Raw genomic sequence first — 16747 nt, forward strand, 5'->3', positions numbered from 1 at the left:
GTCCGGTTCTTTTATTCAGATTTAGAGTTATCAGGATTCATGCTCACCCCTAGTTGGAGTGTCATAGATGATTATTAGCTTTTTTTTTCGATATTTTGTAAAAAATATTTTTTAATATCTTGGGAAATTTAACTTTTTTGCCAATATTTTAGTAAATATTTTTGTTTCACATGGTTTAAAAAAATCCCTTTTCAATTCCCATAGAAATTTTATATAGGTCTGGGAAAAAAATTCTAATATCATGTTATTTATTTTTTAAAAAACTTTATGCGAGTATTATTTAAAAAAAAATTAAAATTAATTTATTAAATGCAAATTAATTGGTAGTAAAATTAAAGCGAAAGGTATAAAAAAATTCTCATAGTTTTCTCAAAAGTAGAGATCATTCCTTAAATATTTATAGGCATAAACAAACTCTCGTGGTTTTTAAATTGAACAAATAAACTCTCTAAAATTTTAAAATCAGACAAACACAGTCTTTTGTTAAATAAGGCTGTTAAGAATCCAAATCTTTTGAAAAAAAAGATCAAAAATAATCTTTATATTTTTGATATTTTTCAAATTAGTCTTTTAAACTTTTTTTATAGAACAAACTTTAAATCAAGGATTCAATTGATATTTTTCCTCTTTAATTAATTTAAACAAAACTAGCCACCATCCTTATTCGGAATTGCCACCGAAGACACGGACCTTCACTTGAGATGAAGTTTAGACGATGAGCTTCGCCTCAGACAAAGGTCGATGTCTCTGGCAGCGGTTCGGGGAAGGGGCATCAACAGCTCAAGGTGGAGGTAGTAGTTTTGAAGGTGGGTGAAGGTGGTGGCTATGGAGGCGTGTGAAAGGAGGACATGAGTGCAGAAGTCGAAAGGAAAAATTTGTTTGCTGGAGAAAAGCGGAAAAGATGGGTAGACACCAAAAATTAGGTGAAGCAACACAAAATTAGCAATGAGAAAAATTCCGCTTTGCCGGGAATTGTTTTGTTTTCCTTTATAATATTTTAATTTTAAATATTATTTAAATATTGATATTTAAAAAAAAAGGGTAAAAAAAGTGTTACAAACAGACCGATACAATGGTGGTCTCCAGCAAGGGACGACAATGATATGTTGGAGAAGGAGGGCCGGTGGCGGTTTCAGAAAAAAGGCCACCTATAGGTTTTAATTGGATTATATATGATTAAATTTGATTTTAATAAAAAAGAATTAATTAATTAGAGCTAATTAAGAAGAAGTGGGTAAAAAAATGTTAAAAAATTTATAAATTTAAAATTGATAAATATTTTAAATATTAAGGTTATTTTTGAACCTTTTTTCTATCACCGAGTCATCAATTAACGACTGTTTATAACATTGATGGATGGAAGGGTTTATTTATTCAATTTAGAAACCACAAGGGTTTATTTATACCTTTTGCCTAAAATTAAAAGCTTAGCAAAATATCATGATCTTTTTTGAAGGTATGCCAAGTATGATGATTATTGGGCAATTAGGGGCTTAATACATAGTTTGACCTCTGAACTTGTACCCTTTTACCCATCTAACCCCTAAATTTAACGTCTCACCTATCGAACCTATGAACTTGTTAAATAATCCGATTTGACCCCTGAACTTGATAAATATGCAAATATTGAACCTTTCGTGTCCACCTGTCACTTGAAACGTTCTAGAAGAAATTGTGTACGGAGGGGTTCAATGTTTACGTATTTATCAAGTTCGGGGGTCAAATCGGGTTATTTAACAAGTTCAGAGGTTCAATAGGTGAGACGTTAAGTTTGGAGTTTAGATGGGTAAAAGGGTACAAGTTCAGGGGTCAAATTATGTATTAAGCCGGCAATTAGGCGTTTCATTTTTCATTCACAAAAATAAAATAAAACAGAATTATGTCCTCCATAACCAATTAAACCATAGGTTTGTTCTGTTTCTCCTACTTCAAAAGTTCGTTCTTTTGGTCCGTAACGCTTTTAGCTTAATTTTTATGCTTGATTCCAAATTTTTGATATTGATTGAACAATTCGTATTTCTGTTTAACTTTAGTTTTGTTTCAGCTTAGTGAGCTTTTTTATATGTAAAGCATTAGAATTGATGATTGTTGAAAATTAAATGCAGATAAGGGTATGAGCAGGTAGTTTGCAAGTGAAAATGGTTCAAAATGGTGCTTTAACAACAGTTTGTAGTAATAATTTGATATGCGGATCCTTAGCATCATCATGGTGGAGGAAGAAGAGGCATTTCAATCCTAAAAGTGATGGGTTTGGGAGTGATAATAAGCATCAGTTTGCTCAGAGTCTGGGTAGTAAAATGTTATCAACAACACACAGAAACTTAATGGCTGGGGCTGGTTGGCTGTTCAATCAAGGAGGAGGTAACCGGGAAGCTGAAGCGAGCTGCGAGCGCAGTGAGAGTGCTAATGAGGATATTTTGATTTTCTTTTTCCAGCTTGACTTGGCTACTCGAGTTCAGGTTTCAAATTTTATGTTTTCAAGGGTTGTTTCACATTTTTTTTCGATTTAAGCACAATCTAAACAACTTGTCACCTCACATCCCAATATTTTTGAACTTTCCATCCTATAATCCAGTTTGCGTTTTATGCGTTATTTCCAGTAAAAATGATGTCGATTTTGGCCGTGTAAATGACCAAAACAATGTCGTATAAGACACTTGGGCTATATATGCCATTAAATAAAAGGCTGTGATATATGGTGCCACGTTTTTTAGATTATGCTTAGATCGGAAAAAACATGAAATGTGGGGATATATAGTAACAATAGCCCTATTTTTAAATTTTAAAACTTTTAATGGAGTCATGAAATAGCTAGTTTTTGCTGTCATTCTCACAATTTCCTTGTGTTGGGTGCTTTTGAATTGTGTAGTATGCCTTGAATACAGAGCAGTATGACATTGCAAATCAATTGAGGAACAAACAAACTGAGGTTTGCTCTAATTACAAGTCCTACTAGTAGTTTTCCTTAAATACTGAAGCTTGTCTCTTTCCCTTGCAACTGCATCCATTTGTACATATAAGTAATGGAAACAGTTCTGGTATTATAGGGTCATTAGAAATATATCTGGCATGCGACATTCTGAATTAGTTCTCACTTTGAAGGTTGAAGCAGAGATTATTCGACAACACGAAGCGAAAAGAGGATCCTCCTCGAAGAGTGAAGCTCAAGATAAAGCACTAAGTATCATACGCCTACGGTGAGCTCCACAGTTTTTCTTCTTTTATTTGCTTGATCTTGAGTGATGTTTCAAATTCTCTTTTATAATAAACAATTTGTTTAAATTTTAATTTTTTTAATGCCATAACTCAACTCAAGTGTATCTGTAAAGTACTTCTGCATCTTGTCTTGCAGTGCAGACCTGCAAAATGCAATCGAGAATGAGAATTATGCTATGGCAGCTCAATTACGCGATCGGATTTCCAAATTGGAGACAGAGTCTTTAGCTGCATCAGTAAATGCTTTGGCATATGAAAATGCACAATATGCTTTTCGTTTAGGACAGAAAGTGACTCACAAGATTTTCGGTATCTAAGCATACTGCGTATTTATTGTTTTATTTGTTTGGAGATTGACACTTTCACTTTGTATGTAAGGTCCAATATTCTACCATGACTATGTAAAATAAATGCATCAAAACTGTAGGTATGCATCATGAGCACATCTTTATAATAGGATGATATAATCAAAACCCTGTACTTGAAATCATATTGTTTGAAGATTCTCTAAACACCTGAAGATAACAGAAATCAAAATTGCAATCAGTAACATTGGAAATTTGCATACCTCATGACCCATTGTGATAAGATTGCAATTCATCCCTTTTTCATGTTTCATTAAATCCGCAGCCAGCACTGAACGTTAATCTCTAAGACTGTAACAATCTCCAACATCTCTGTGCTAGCTTTCTTTATTCGGAGTACCTTAATAAGCTGATACTTCCTGTGCATCAACTTTATAAATTCTGGTTATCTTTTCTTTTTATGTGTATTGGCATTATTTCCTCTCGCAAGGATATAAAGGCATTTATATTTGTACTTCATTGATGTGATTGAATTATTTTGCTACAAAACTAAGCCGGCTGCCTTGCAGCTGACACTAAAAATTATTAGGTCACTTGCCAATTAGACCAAAGAATTGTGTATGGGATAATATATGGTAGTTCTTGCATGCTTCAAGATATCACATTTAGCGTAGGTTAGAGGATTTTTTTGTTTCCCACTTATGATGATATTTTTCTCTCCTTCCCTGCGTTTTTGATTACTGAAGATTATACTGTGATTTCAGGCTATCGAGCCATAATTTGTGGAATGGATCCAGTATGTTGCGAGTCAAAATCATGGATGGAAACTGCACAGGTTGAAAAGTTGACTCGGGGCTCTAATCAGCCATTTTATCAGGTTTAATCTGATATTCATTTAATGTCTTTTTTTTCTTCTATGATTCCCTTTTGTTTTAAGAACATGTAACCAGGGAGACATGATGCCATCTTCATCTTTGTCTTTGGTTTCGGAAGGGCCTGCTTTTTTACTCCCCCCTAATACTATGATACTACAAGACAATTGGGTTTTCAACAGTCTCGCTATGGTCCTGTAACTATGAAATAATTTTACATTTTGGTACTTACAACAATATTTTATCCTACAATCCTCTACAAAAAAAAGGAAATGCTCATAATCTTCCCCTTATCTGCACATCTCTATTCATGTTAGCATCAAGCAATGGATGATCAAATTATTAGTTGTTTTCCAGGTTTTGGTTGATGTACACAAAGACCCCGATCTACTGGTGGCTTATGGTAATCAGCATATTTGCATTTTGATACTCATTTCTGTGCATCTTCGTGGATGTTCTTTTTCTTGGGAACTAATGCTAACTGTCTTGTTTATTTCCAATGGGCTTGGATGTAAAAACTGATATGTTTGCATTTTATAAATTCTGTTGAATGGTAATGCTGACACTTTCTCGTAATGTTTTGGGTGGCGCTCGTTTGTTCCAGTTGCTGAGGACAATTTGGTAGCTTTGGAGCAACCAGATTTGGTGAGCTATTGCTATTGGTTGAAATGTATGCGAGTGTTCCCAACTACTTGGCTCGAGTTTGCTGAAGTGTGTGTGACCTGTTGCAGGACAGGTTTGATCATCCTTATTTGTCCTTCTTATTCTACGGAGCGGACTCAGCAGGAGACTTTATCCCAATTAAGCAGCTACGCGAGAAGTACAATAGACCTCGGCATGAGGTGCCGATTGATCCACCAGATGAGGACAGAGGAGGAGATTCTTGAATAAGAGCTTGCCGGTTCTTGTCCATGTAAGCTTTTAATGCAGTCCGAAACAAAAAGAAAATTGCGTAATGTTGCATAGAATTCTCTTATTCTGATGATGCTATTCTTAATTTTGCAGGCGTTTCGCTCAGGCAATGAGGGTGGCTTAATACCTTGTATATTATATTAATGTACAATTTAAGATTTTGTTTCCAATGTAAGAAATTATAAATTACTCGGAGAAATCAATTAACAAGATCCAAACTTTGGTCTATGCAAAATTCCGGAGTATGTAGATAAAGGAAAAAAACTGCTCTTTTTTATACTTTGCCTTAGAGCTTCATTTTTTTTTTTTGGTAAGCCCATCCGGTTTCCAAGGCTTCGCCCTGACTAATCCGGATCCGACCCGCGTCGCGCACCTGGCATGGTGGGTGAGTCTACCAGTGGGAATTTTCTGCATTCACAAGGACTCGAACCCGAAACCTTGCTTAAGCGATATCAAGCCGCTTACCACTTGAACCAACCCCATTGGTGCCTTAGAGCTTCATTTTCAATCAACAACAGACAACATTTTGTCAAGTTCACGAAACAAACAATAGCAATGACACTGTACATGCCTTTATTTAGGGCATGCACAAGTTTAAGACCGCTAACCCAACTCCATTCCCATCTCTTAGTCACTGGTCTCCACCATGATCCACAAGCAACTACAAAGCTCATTGAGTCATATTCTCAAATGGATTGTCTTCAATCTTCTAAGCTTGTCTTTGAAACCTTTCGAACCCCAGATTCTTTCATGTGGGCAGTTCTCATTAAGTGCCATGTCTGGTCTAATTTCTTTGGAGAAGCCATTTCACTGTATAATAAAATGATACACCAAGAAATACCCATCAGTGACTTCATATTTTCTTCAATTATTAGAGCTTGTGCTGGTTTTGGTGATCTGGGTATTGGTTTAAAGGTTCATGGGAGGATTATTAAATGTGGGTTTGATGATGATCCAGTGGTTGAGACCTCACTTCTGGGTATGTATGGCGATTTAGGTTGCGTAAGTTATGCCCAGAAGGTGTTTGTTAATATGTCTACGAGAGACTTGGTTTCTTGGAGTTCAATTATTTCTTGTTATGTTGATAATGGGGAGGCGAGTAAAGGTTTGGAAATGTTTCAATTACTACTGGCGAATGATGTCGAATTGGATTCTGTAACAATGCTTAGCATTGCAGAGGCTTGTGGTGAACTTGGTTTTTTGAGGCTAGCCAAGTCAGTTCATGGTTACATAGTAACCAAGAAAATTGGAACTCGCGGACCGTTAAACGACTCTCTTGTTCTAATGTATAGCAAGTGTGACGATATTTTCAGTGCAGAGAGGATCTTTGTAGATGTAATGAATAAGAGTACTGCTTCATGGACAGCTATGATTTCGTGCTACAATCGAAAAGGTTGGCTTAGAAGAGCACTAGAAGTTTTTGTTGAAATGCTGGAATCAAAAGTAGAGCCGAATGTAGTTACTATTTTGGCTGTTCTAAGCTCTTGTGCTGGGTTTAGCCTTCTTAGAGAAGGGAAATCTGTTCATTGTTATTCAATTAAGCATATTGAGCTCTATGATGATTCATTAGGGCCACCATTAATAGAATTATATGCTAAATGTAGTAAACTGAGTTACTGCGACAAGGTTATCCATACTATTGGGAAAGGAAATGTTGTATCATGGAACATGCTTATATCAGTGTTTGTATCAGGAGGGTTGTTTAAAGAAGCATTGGAAATATTTGTGCAGATGCAAAGACTAGGACTGATCCCAGACTCGTATAGCCTTTCAAGTTGTGTCTCCGCTTGTGCAAATGGGGGCTTACTATGGTTTGGACGTGAACTGCATTGTTATGCAGTTAAAGGACATATTTTGGATGAGTTTGTACAGAATTCGCTAATCGACATGTATTCGAAATGTGGTTTTGTCGATTTGGCTTACTTGGTATTTAACAGGATCGAGCGGAAGAGTGTTGTAGCTTGGAATTCTATGATTTCTGGATTTTGTCAGAATGGTAATTCTTTGGAGGCCATTAGTCTCTTTGATGAAATGTATATAAACTGCCTTGACATGAACGAGCTGACGTTGTTGGCTGCTCTTCAAGCCTGCTCACACATGGGACATCTTGGAAAGGGAAAATGGTTGCACCATAAAATCATTGCCTACGGTGCAAAGAATGATCTGTTTATTGACACTGCCCTAATCGACATGTATGCAAAGTGCGGAGAGCTTCCAACAGCCCGAAAGGTTTTCGATAGCATGTCGGAAAAGAGTGTGGTGTCATGGAGTGCAATGATTGCCGGATACGGAACGCACGGTAACATAGATGCTGCGATCTCTCTGTTCACTCAAATGATTCAAATTGGAATAAAACCAAATGACATAACCTTCATGAACATTCTATCAGCTTGCAGTCATTCAGGATATGTGGAAGAAGGGAAGCTGTACTTTAATTCAATGCAGGATTTCCGAGTTGAGCCTAACTCGGAACACTTTGCTTGTATGGTTGACCTGTTAAGTCGTGCTGGTGATCTCGACGAAGCCTACCGAATAATAAAGTCAATGCCACACCCTGCAGAAGCTAGCATATGGGGTGCTTTACTTAATGGTTGTCGAATTCATCGGAGAATAGATATGATCCGACGCATTGAAAAAGAGGTATCAGAGATGAAGACAGATGATAGTGGATATTACACCTTATTGTCTAATATATATGCAGAAGAAGGTAAGTGGGATGAATGTAAGAAAGTAAGATCAGCAATGAAAGGTATTGGTGTAAAGAAGGTTCCAGGTTACAGTACAATTCAAATTGACAATAAAGTTTATAGATTTGGAGCAGGAGATATATCTCATTGGCACTTCCTGGAAAAATTTCCAAATTTGGCTTTGGAACAATTATGTAATGGATCATGTTGGACCAATAATGAAACTAAAGTAGAATACACATTTTTGAGCTATTCATAGTCTTCTCTCTTTCTCTTCTGGTTCTGTAACCTAATAAAGTTTTTGATGGCTATATTGAACTATATACTTTTAACCTTTTTAAACAAAACCAAACAAAATATATAGGGATTTAAATATTTCAAACCGAACTGCATAAGCCAGTTTAGTTAGTTTTTTTGATTTGAACCTTTGGATTGTTTTACTTCCAAATTGAAATGAACTAAAACCTGAATTTTTTTAATATCAAATTGAATTTGTCAGTTAAGTTCAGTTGTTTGGTTTGGTTTGATTTTGAGCACCTTTAGCCATGTTATAAGAGTCCATTATTGGAGATCACATCAACAATATTAGAGAGTATCCTATAAATGCTTCATCTGTGTTTTTCAAATAAAAGAGGGGGCAAAAAGCCAAGAGAAGGAATACATAGGGCGCATACGATGGAACGAAACATCTCTATTATCCTCGCTAATAATCTCTAGTAAATCACGAGGAACATTCGAATTGATAATACCCTATAATAGTTTTAAGACCTTCACTTGCAAGCCAAGCAGCACATCTGTTTCCTTCCTTGTGAATATGACAGATTCGAGTGGACCAATTCCAATTAATCATATGGCGAATTTCATATAGCACTTGCATCGTCTTGCAACCACCATTCCTTGACGATGAGATCAACTCAACAACTATCTACTTCAACTATAAATTTTCTCAAATCCATCTCGCAAGCCATTCTCATACCAAGAAGGACGCCCCAAAGTTCAGCTATCATAACACTCCTTATTCCCGAATTAGAGATAAAATTACCGACCTATCTGCCAGTCTCTTATAAGACCACATGCTGAAGTTAGACCATTTATGCTTATAAAACCCCCATCTGAGTTTATCTACACCCATCCCTCCTCTGTTACATTTCAACCAATAAGCCGCATCTCTTCGTTTTTAGTGTTCATACTCAACGAAGCACAAATCATCGCAGCATCCATACAACACTTACTGAGGCCCATATTTGAATCATAGGATCAATGAGCATCACAAAATCTTCATCAAACAGAGTTTTGTTTTGAAAATTCAAGAGTCCAACACACTGTTGATATGTATATGCCATGCTGCTTCAAACTGTTAATTTACCGACAACTATTTCACTATAAGACCCCAAGGCCAGCTCAATGGTTCAACATTTTCAAAAGGAACTTGAGATGGCACAATGTGTATCTGTACATAAATTGTGTGAGCTATACAAGAGAAGCAACTCTAGGAAACGAGAGATCAACACTACTATCCATTTCCATCACACTAGATCCTGGGGATTTGACTAGGTCTCTCTTCTTCATCATCTCTCTTACCTGCTTTACCTGATTCCATCTCCCATCAGATGCATACAAATTGCACATAAGCACATAATATGAAGCATCATCAGGATGTAATTCTTGCATTCTCTTGATTGCCATCTCTCCAAGATCAAATCTTGAATGCAGCCCACATCCATGGAGAAATGCTCCAAACATACTAACATCTGGTTGAACCGGTGTTTTCTCGATGAAGTTCCAGGCTTCTTCAAGCCTGCCGGAACGAGCCAATAGATCAACCATGCATGTATAATGCTTCATGGAAGGAACAATGTTATATTCCTGGCACATGGAATTGAAGAGATCCCACCCCTCTCCTATCATCCCTGTATGACTACAGGCAGATAAAATGGTTGTGAAGATTACCTCATTCGGTTTCAATTCTTCCTTCAACATATCATCGAAAAGGGAAAGGGACCCACAGGCATCTCCTTGAATTCCATAACCCCCGATCATTGCGCTCCAAGTGACAGTATTCTTTTCTCGCATACCATCAAAAATAGCACGGGCAGATTTCGCATCCCCACATTTTGCGTAAAAGGTCAAAAGTGCAGTGCCAACATACACATTGGAAGATAATAGACCCTCCTTTATAAAGTAGGCGTGGAGAGAGGAGCCAACTCGAAGAGCACCAAGGGAAGCACACGCTGAGAAGATGCTAACCAGTGTAACTGCATCAGGTGAGACAGATTCCTTTCTCATCCGATTAAATAGTTCAAGGGCTTCATATGATGACTTATTTTGAGAGCACCCATAAATAATAGAATTCCAGGAAACCACATCTTTGTCTGAAGCCGTCTCAAAAATATAACTTGCATCTCCATTCATATGACATTTTGCATACATGTCCACTAGTGCATTCACAACACTTCGTTCCGCAAACCCGAGTTTAAGTCCAAGCCCATGAATGGACCTCCCAAAATTCAAATTCTCCATCTGCGCACATGCTGATAGAACACTTGCAATTGTAACGTCATTAGGCATAATACTAGCCCGTTTCTTATCCATAAACAACTTCAAAGCCTCATAAGGGAAGCCACTCTGCGTGTACCCAACAATCATAGCCGTCCAGGAAATGATATCAATACTAGATAGCTCATCAAATACAAGCCGAGCATCTCTAATCTCTCCACACTTGACATACATGTCTAATAGAGACGTCACCAAGAAAGAATTAAGTTGAACACCACCCTTAATTGCAAACCCATGAAACCACTTCCCTTGATGCAAAGCCCCTAACTTTGTACAGACAGTAAGTAAGCTACCTAAGGTGTATTCATTAGCCTCTATTTGTACCTCTCTCATTCTATTAAACAAAACCAATCCTTCAGCAGGGCAATCATTGTGTACGTAGCCCGCAATCATTGAAGTCCACGAGACCACATTTCTATCAAGATTTTCATCAAAAACACAACACGAACACTCAATCTCTCCGCACTTCGCATACATATCCGTAAGACCAGTCAACACAAAACTATCAGGATTACCTGCCTTCATAATCAGACAATGCAATTTCCTCCCTTCATTGATATCTCGCAATTCGCTACACGCTTTTAAAACAATCGAAAAAACAACATTATCAACCTCAATCAAAAAACTTCTCATACGGGTAAAAAACCTAATGATCTCCCAATACAAACCATTCAAAAAATACCATCTTAGCATAACTTTCCATGAATAAAAATCTGGCTCAGGCATTCTATCAAACATGGAGCGCGCATCTTTAACATAACCAAACGAACCATATAAGCTTATCAATTTAGTACTGCAAGAAAGATCATGAACAAGACCATTAACTATGAGAAATCCATGGACATTTTTGAGGGAACTTATGTTTTTGCAGAGACCCAGAAGATGAAAACTTGGGTTTGAAAATACAGATTGAACTGAGGCCACACCTTTCAGGGTCAAATTAAAGTGATTTCTGCAATGCAAGTAAAAGGGTTTGTTGTTGATGTGTTTTTGCAATTGGGAAATAACTGATTTTACCATTTTTGTAATCTTTTTGTCATTTGAGTTTGCATCCTGTTTTACCCGCCTTTTTCAAATTTTGAAACTATATATATGTTCGGGAATAGGCTCCGATCAGGTTTGAAGCACTTTGTATTGGCAAAAGGTGAAAAACAATGAATAAAGGATCAATTCACCCCCTCAACTTGGTATCAAATATCAAAAAAGTCATTTTAAACGTTTTTGGATAAAACAGACCTGCAACTTGCGTTTTTCGGTCAAAAAACCCCTCCCCGACTCTCAGCTAAGCAAGTGTGCTACACTCTCCGAAGAAAAATGAAAAAAGTTTTAAAAGACCCTCAATATTTTATTTATCTTTTAAATTAATACTTAATAATTTTAATTTTCAATTACATCTTTTAATTTTTAAAAATTCAATAACTAATCTAATTTTTAATCAAAAATAAAGAATCTTTTTGTACTTTTTCATTTCTTCTTATTCTCTCCCCTTTCTTCTTCTTCATCTTCTTCTTCTTCTTCTTCTTTTTCTTCTTCTTTTTCATCCTTTCTTCTTCTTTTTCTTTATTCCGACCACCACCGTCTGCCGCCATTGCCTCCGTCCCCCACCACCTCCGTCCACACCAGCAGCTCCTCGCATGAGGAGCAGCAGATCTACTCGTAAGAGCAGATCTGCGTTTATGCGAGGAGCATAACTCCTCGCCTGAGACGAGCGGTTGTCTCAGGCGAGGAGCTCTGCTCCTCGCTGCTCCTAAAAAACGAGGAGCAGCCTCCAACGAGGTGCTGTTGCTGATCTGCTGCTCCTCAGGCGAGGAGCAGCGAGCTTCTCGTCCGAGGAGCGATTTTTGATGGAAGGGGTCGGTTTGCGTCGGGGTGGAGCTGTGACGGATTGGGTCGGGTGGTTTCCGGCGGTTTAAATTTAAGTGTTTATATAAAATAATTAGACTAATTAGGTTTAATTAGAAATGTAATGTGTTTAATTAAGGTTATAATTGTGGTTAATTAGAATTAATCAGGTTAATTAGCAATCTCACTCGTTTTAGGGTGTTTTTGTGTCAGAGGGGCTGATTTGAGCAAAAAACGCAGGTTGCGGGTCTGTTTAACCCAAAAACGTTCAAAATGACTCATTTGATATTTCGTGCCAAGTTGAGGGGGTGAATTGATCCTCTATTCGAAAAACAATACATCAAACTTTTTGGATTCATAAATATATCACTTTATACTACATTTGTATTTTTATGGTATAAATAAACTCTCACGCTAACGGAGAGTTAATTCCTTTATGGTTTAAAATAAAAAGTACAAATAATCCTTATATTTTTTTTGAAAAACAAATATCATATTTAAAAAAATAAACATATTAAACTTTTTATATTTATTTATCGCATAATTTAATCTATATCTTAACAAAAAGTATATTCGTTAAAATTTTAATAAAATTTCATTAATATTAATTTATCCATATATATAAAAATATTTTTCATTTAATCATATTATATATAAATTATTAATTTTAGATATTTTTATAAGAATAATATTTTCCTGCAAACCATCTAATATGCTGGCATGTTAATATGCTGCCATCTCATAGACTTAAAATAATTTCTAACTTAACCACATTTCTCAACCATCGAAACCCATTTTTTTTAAGTAAATTTTTTACCATCACCACCATCATTTCTTAACCTCTAAACCCATAATCAGTCCTTCCCTGCATCATAATAAGAGCATAAACAATTTCCATTGGAATAAAAGTCTTTGTAATTTTTAAGATTGAATTAACATAGAAATAGTCTCCGTAGAAGTGTATTTTCAGGAATTTTTTGAAAACTTCACGAATTTTCTCGTAGAATAACCCACTAATCCTCTTAGCTTCACTTTAGCAAGCCAAATGATGAATCACAGAGTGATAATTCCTTAAATATTATTCCTTAGCACCTTCATATGAATCACTGTATGAAGAAATTATGTATCCTCCTTTTATTTAATTTATTGTACTTTAAGTTATATGAGGTGGTAGCATATTAACATACCAACATATCAAGTTGCAGGAGTTTATACAACACGGTTTACATGATCTTTTTATAAGAATGGAAGAAGAATATGAGATTTGATGCTCAAACCATTGCTTATGTCCCTATATGGGTGAAATTTCCCTTACTTCCTTGGGAGTATTGGAGTCCTGGCTCCTTGAGTACCATTGCTAGTTTATTGGGCAAACCTCTCTTCACTAATAAGTGTACTTGGGAAAGATCAAGATTGTCTTATGCCCGTATGCTGATTGAGATGGATGTTAAAGGGGATTTTTAACCTGGTTACCTTGGAAGATGAAGAAGGTAATCAAATGGTTCAACTGGTGGAGTATGAATGGAGACCCCAATTTTGTAACTCCTGCGATAGTTTTGGGCACAGTCAGAAGAACTGCAAAGTGAACAAAACTCAAGTCTGGGAAGTGAAGAAAAAGGAAGAGATCTCTGAGCCTAATACGGTGGTTGAGGCTAACACTCAAGTTGAGGATGTGACTAACTCTCAAGTGGAGGGAGTGACTAACTTTCAAGTGGAGGAGACTGCAGTTAATTCTATACAGGTAATGGCTGACTCTCCTGCTGAAATGAAAGAAGAGGTGGTCAATGAGATCACTAAAGAAGATGTAGATGGATTTACTTTGGTTACCAAGAGAAAGGTTAATAATCAGAAGAAGGTGAGGATATCCCCATAATCACCAGGAATAACAATTTACCTGGTAAGAGTTCTAACAACAACTTGATTAAAGGAGTTAATATTGATGGTAGTTAGTCTAAGAGGCTTATAAAGCCTCTAGATAGAGGCCGATGTTAGTCAGCTGGAATATTAGGGGGCTTCATGACCCCTTAAAGAAAGGTGCAGTGAGGCACTTGCTTTTAAATAAGAAAGTTTGGGTTGCAGGTATTGTTGAAACCAAAGTGAAAATTAGTAATAAAGATAGAATTTGGAGTCAATTAAAGTTGAACAATTGGGAGCTTATAACCAATTATGAGTTTGCTGATTTGGGTAGAATATGGATTTTGGTTAATAAGAGTGTGGCCAAAGTGACTGTGCTAGACAAAAGTGCCCAGTTTATAAGTTGTCTGGTATCTATCAATGTATTGGAGTTTGTGTGGACAGTTGTGTATGGGGCATCTAGTTTTGATGACAGGGTTCCTCTTTGGAGACATATTGTCAATTTTAGCATTAATCAAGATAGACCTTGGCTTATTCAAGGTGATTTTAATGCAATTATTAATGATATTGATAGAATTGGTGGTAACAGCCGTGACAATAATCACAAGGCTGAGATGAGTGATTGTGTTGGAGATGCTAGTCTCATGGAGCTCAGAAGCAGGGGTGTTTTCTACACCTAGACTAACAATCAGAAAGGTGAAGATAGAATTTGGAGAAGATTGGATAGGGCCTTAGTTAACGTTCATTGGCAGGAGACATTTAATAACTCAGATGCTGAAGCTCTCTCTCTGCTGGCCTTTCTGACCACTCTCCTATCCTTGTTTTCTGCAAAAATATTATGGGTACTGGTCCAAAAAGGTTTCAATTCTTTAATTTTTGGATCAAACACCATGATTATCATAATATTGTGAGAGAAGAGTGGAACAAACCTATAAATGGTCATGCTATGTTTAGAATATACCAAAAGATGATGAGAATCAAGAGGAGACTTAATGCTATTAATAAAAGAGATTACTCTGATATCTTTAATAGAGTTAAAATCCAGAGGGATTTGGTGGATAATGTTCAAATTAATATCCAAAAAGACCCTTTTAACCAAATCCTGTTAGAAAAAGAAAGAGTTATGCTCAAGCACCTTCGATCTTTGTTATGGCAAGAAGAAAGTTTCTATAAGTAGAAATCTAGAGTGAATTGGCTGTCTCTTGGGGATCAAAATACTAAATTCACTACTAGAAAACAGCAAATTAGCGACGGAAATTAGCGACGGAATCAATTTCCGTCGCTAACTTGCTTATTTTGCGACGGATTCAGCGACGGAAGTAAATCCGTCGCTGAATTCATCAAAATTTTGGGCGGGAATGTCCCCGCCATATTTTGCGACGGCCAGACCGTCGCAATTGTCATTAGTGTGTCGCAAAATTTGGCGGGGAGTCTCCCGCCACTTATTGCGTGCGAAATATTGCGACGGACTACTAAGTCCGTCGCTAAATTGCGACAGATATAGTAGTCCGTCGCAAATTTGCGACGGCCATATAAGTCCGTCGCAAATTTGCGACGGACCACTATATCCGTCGCAAATATGGCTGTAAGTGAAACGGGGCGTTTCACTTACATTTGCGACGGATATTAATAGATTAGCGACAGACAATAGTCCGTCGCTAATCTTACCCTATTTCAGATCGTTCTCCTACCCCATTCTCTCAAAACCGATTCTCTCAATTCCTGCCGCCGTTCCTACCGCCGTTCCTACCCCTATTTCAGTTCGTCTACCGCCGTTCGTCTACCGCCGTTCGTCTACCGCCGTTCGTCTACCGCTGTTCGTCTACCGCCGTTCGTCTACCGCCGTTCCCCTATTTCAGTTTGTTTACCGCCGTTCGTCTCCGTTCTCCTATTTTAATTCCTGCCGCCGTTCGTCTCCCGCCGTTCGTCTACCGCCAGTTTCATCTCTTCTCTCTACTTTAGGTTAGTTATGATTAATAGATTTAGTTTTTAATTTTTTTTTAATTTTTTATAAACTGACAGCAAGCACCACACTGCCGCTGCCGTTCGTCTGCCTGCCGCCGCCGGATTTCATCAGCCTGCTGCCGCCGGACTTCTCTCCCTGCCGCCGGAGTTCGCCGCTGGATTTTGCCGCCGGGGTTCCTTTATTCCTCCCTTAAAGGTTAGTTTTTTTAATTAGTTTTAGAAATTTATTAGGTTAAATTGTCAAATTAAGTTTATTTATTGTTTATGTTAAATTATTAAATTAGGTTAGTAGTTTAATTAGGTTAGTAGTTTAATTAGGTTAAAATGTTAAATTATATTAGTTTATTAGTTATGTTAAATTGTTAAATTAGGTTAATTGATTAATTTGGTTAAAATGTTAAGTTAATTTAATCTAGATTTATAATTAGTTATGTTAAATTAGGTTAATTGATTAATGAATTAGAATTATATTTGATTAATTGGTGTAATCTAGATTTATAATTAACTTAAATTAATTAGTTCTAATAATTGATTACGT

At 36.8% G+C, this 16747-nt stretch overlaps 3 protein-coding genes across 5 annotated transcripts; 2 read left to right on the forward strand and 1 right to left on the reverse strand.

Moving 5' to 3' along the window:
* The first annotated feature begins 1828 nt into the window (after positions 1 to 1828).
* Positions 1829 to 5540, forward strand: LOC126685935 (clp protease adapter protein ClpF, chloroplastic). 3 transcript variants are annotated; one of them, XM_050379944.1, is made up of 10 exons: positions 1829 to 1907; positions 2106 to 2459; positions 2870 to 2929; positions 3103 to 3197; positions 3353 to 3525; positions 4286 to 4398; positions 4751 to 4796; positions 4998 to 5038; positions 5125 to 5306; positions 5399 to 5540. In XM_050379944.1, the coding sequence occupies exons 2-9, from the start codon at positions 2139 to 2141 to the stop codon at positions 5278 to 5280; spliced, it is 1005 nt and encodes a 334-aa protein (XP_050235901.1). In that variant the 5' UTR covers positions 1829 to 1907; positions 2106 to 2138; the 3' UTR covers positions 5281 to 5306; positions 5399 to 5540. The 3 variants fall into 3 exon arrangements, with proteins under 3 accessions (XP_050235901.1, XP_050235902.1, XP_050235900.1); XM_050379943.2 differs by having other exon boundaries at positions 1874 to 1947; XM_050379945.2 differs by lacking the exon at positions 5399 to 5540 and having other exon boundaries at positions 1873 to 1947; positions 5130 to 5268.
* Positions 5541 to 5608: 68 nt separating this feature from the next.
* Positions 5609 to 8313, forward strand: LOC126685933 (putative pentatricopeptide repeat-containing protein At1g69350, mitochondrial). The gene has a single exon (XM_050379940.2). It carries the CDS (start codon positions 5684 to 5686, stop codon positions 8249 to 8251), a length of 2568 nt encoding a protein of 855 aa, XP_050235897.1. The 5' UTR covers positions 5609 to 5683; the 3' UTR covers positions 8252 to 8313.
* Positions 8314 to 8568: 255 nt separating this feature from the next.
* Positions 8569 to 11702, reverse strand: LOC126686088 (pentatricopeptide repeat-containing protein At2g03380, mitochondrial). Its single transcript, XM_050380116.2, has one exon. It carries the CDS (start codon positions 11566 to 11568, stop codon positions 9463 to 9465), a length of 2106 nt encoding a protein of 701 aa, XP_050236073.1. The 5' UTR covers positions 11569 to 11702; the 3' UTR covers positions 8569 to 9462.
* Between the last annotated feature and the right edge of the window lie 5045 nt (positions 11703 to 16747).

This window comes from Mercurialis annua, linkage group LG6, assembly GCF_937616625.2.
Source record: "Mercurialis annua linkage group LG6, ddMerAnnu1.2, whole genome shotgun sequence".
Taxonomy (NCBI): Eukaryota; Viridiplantae; Streptophyta; class Magnoliopsida; order Malpighiales; family Euphorbiaceae; genus Mercurialis; species Mercurialis annua.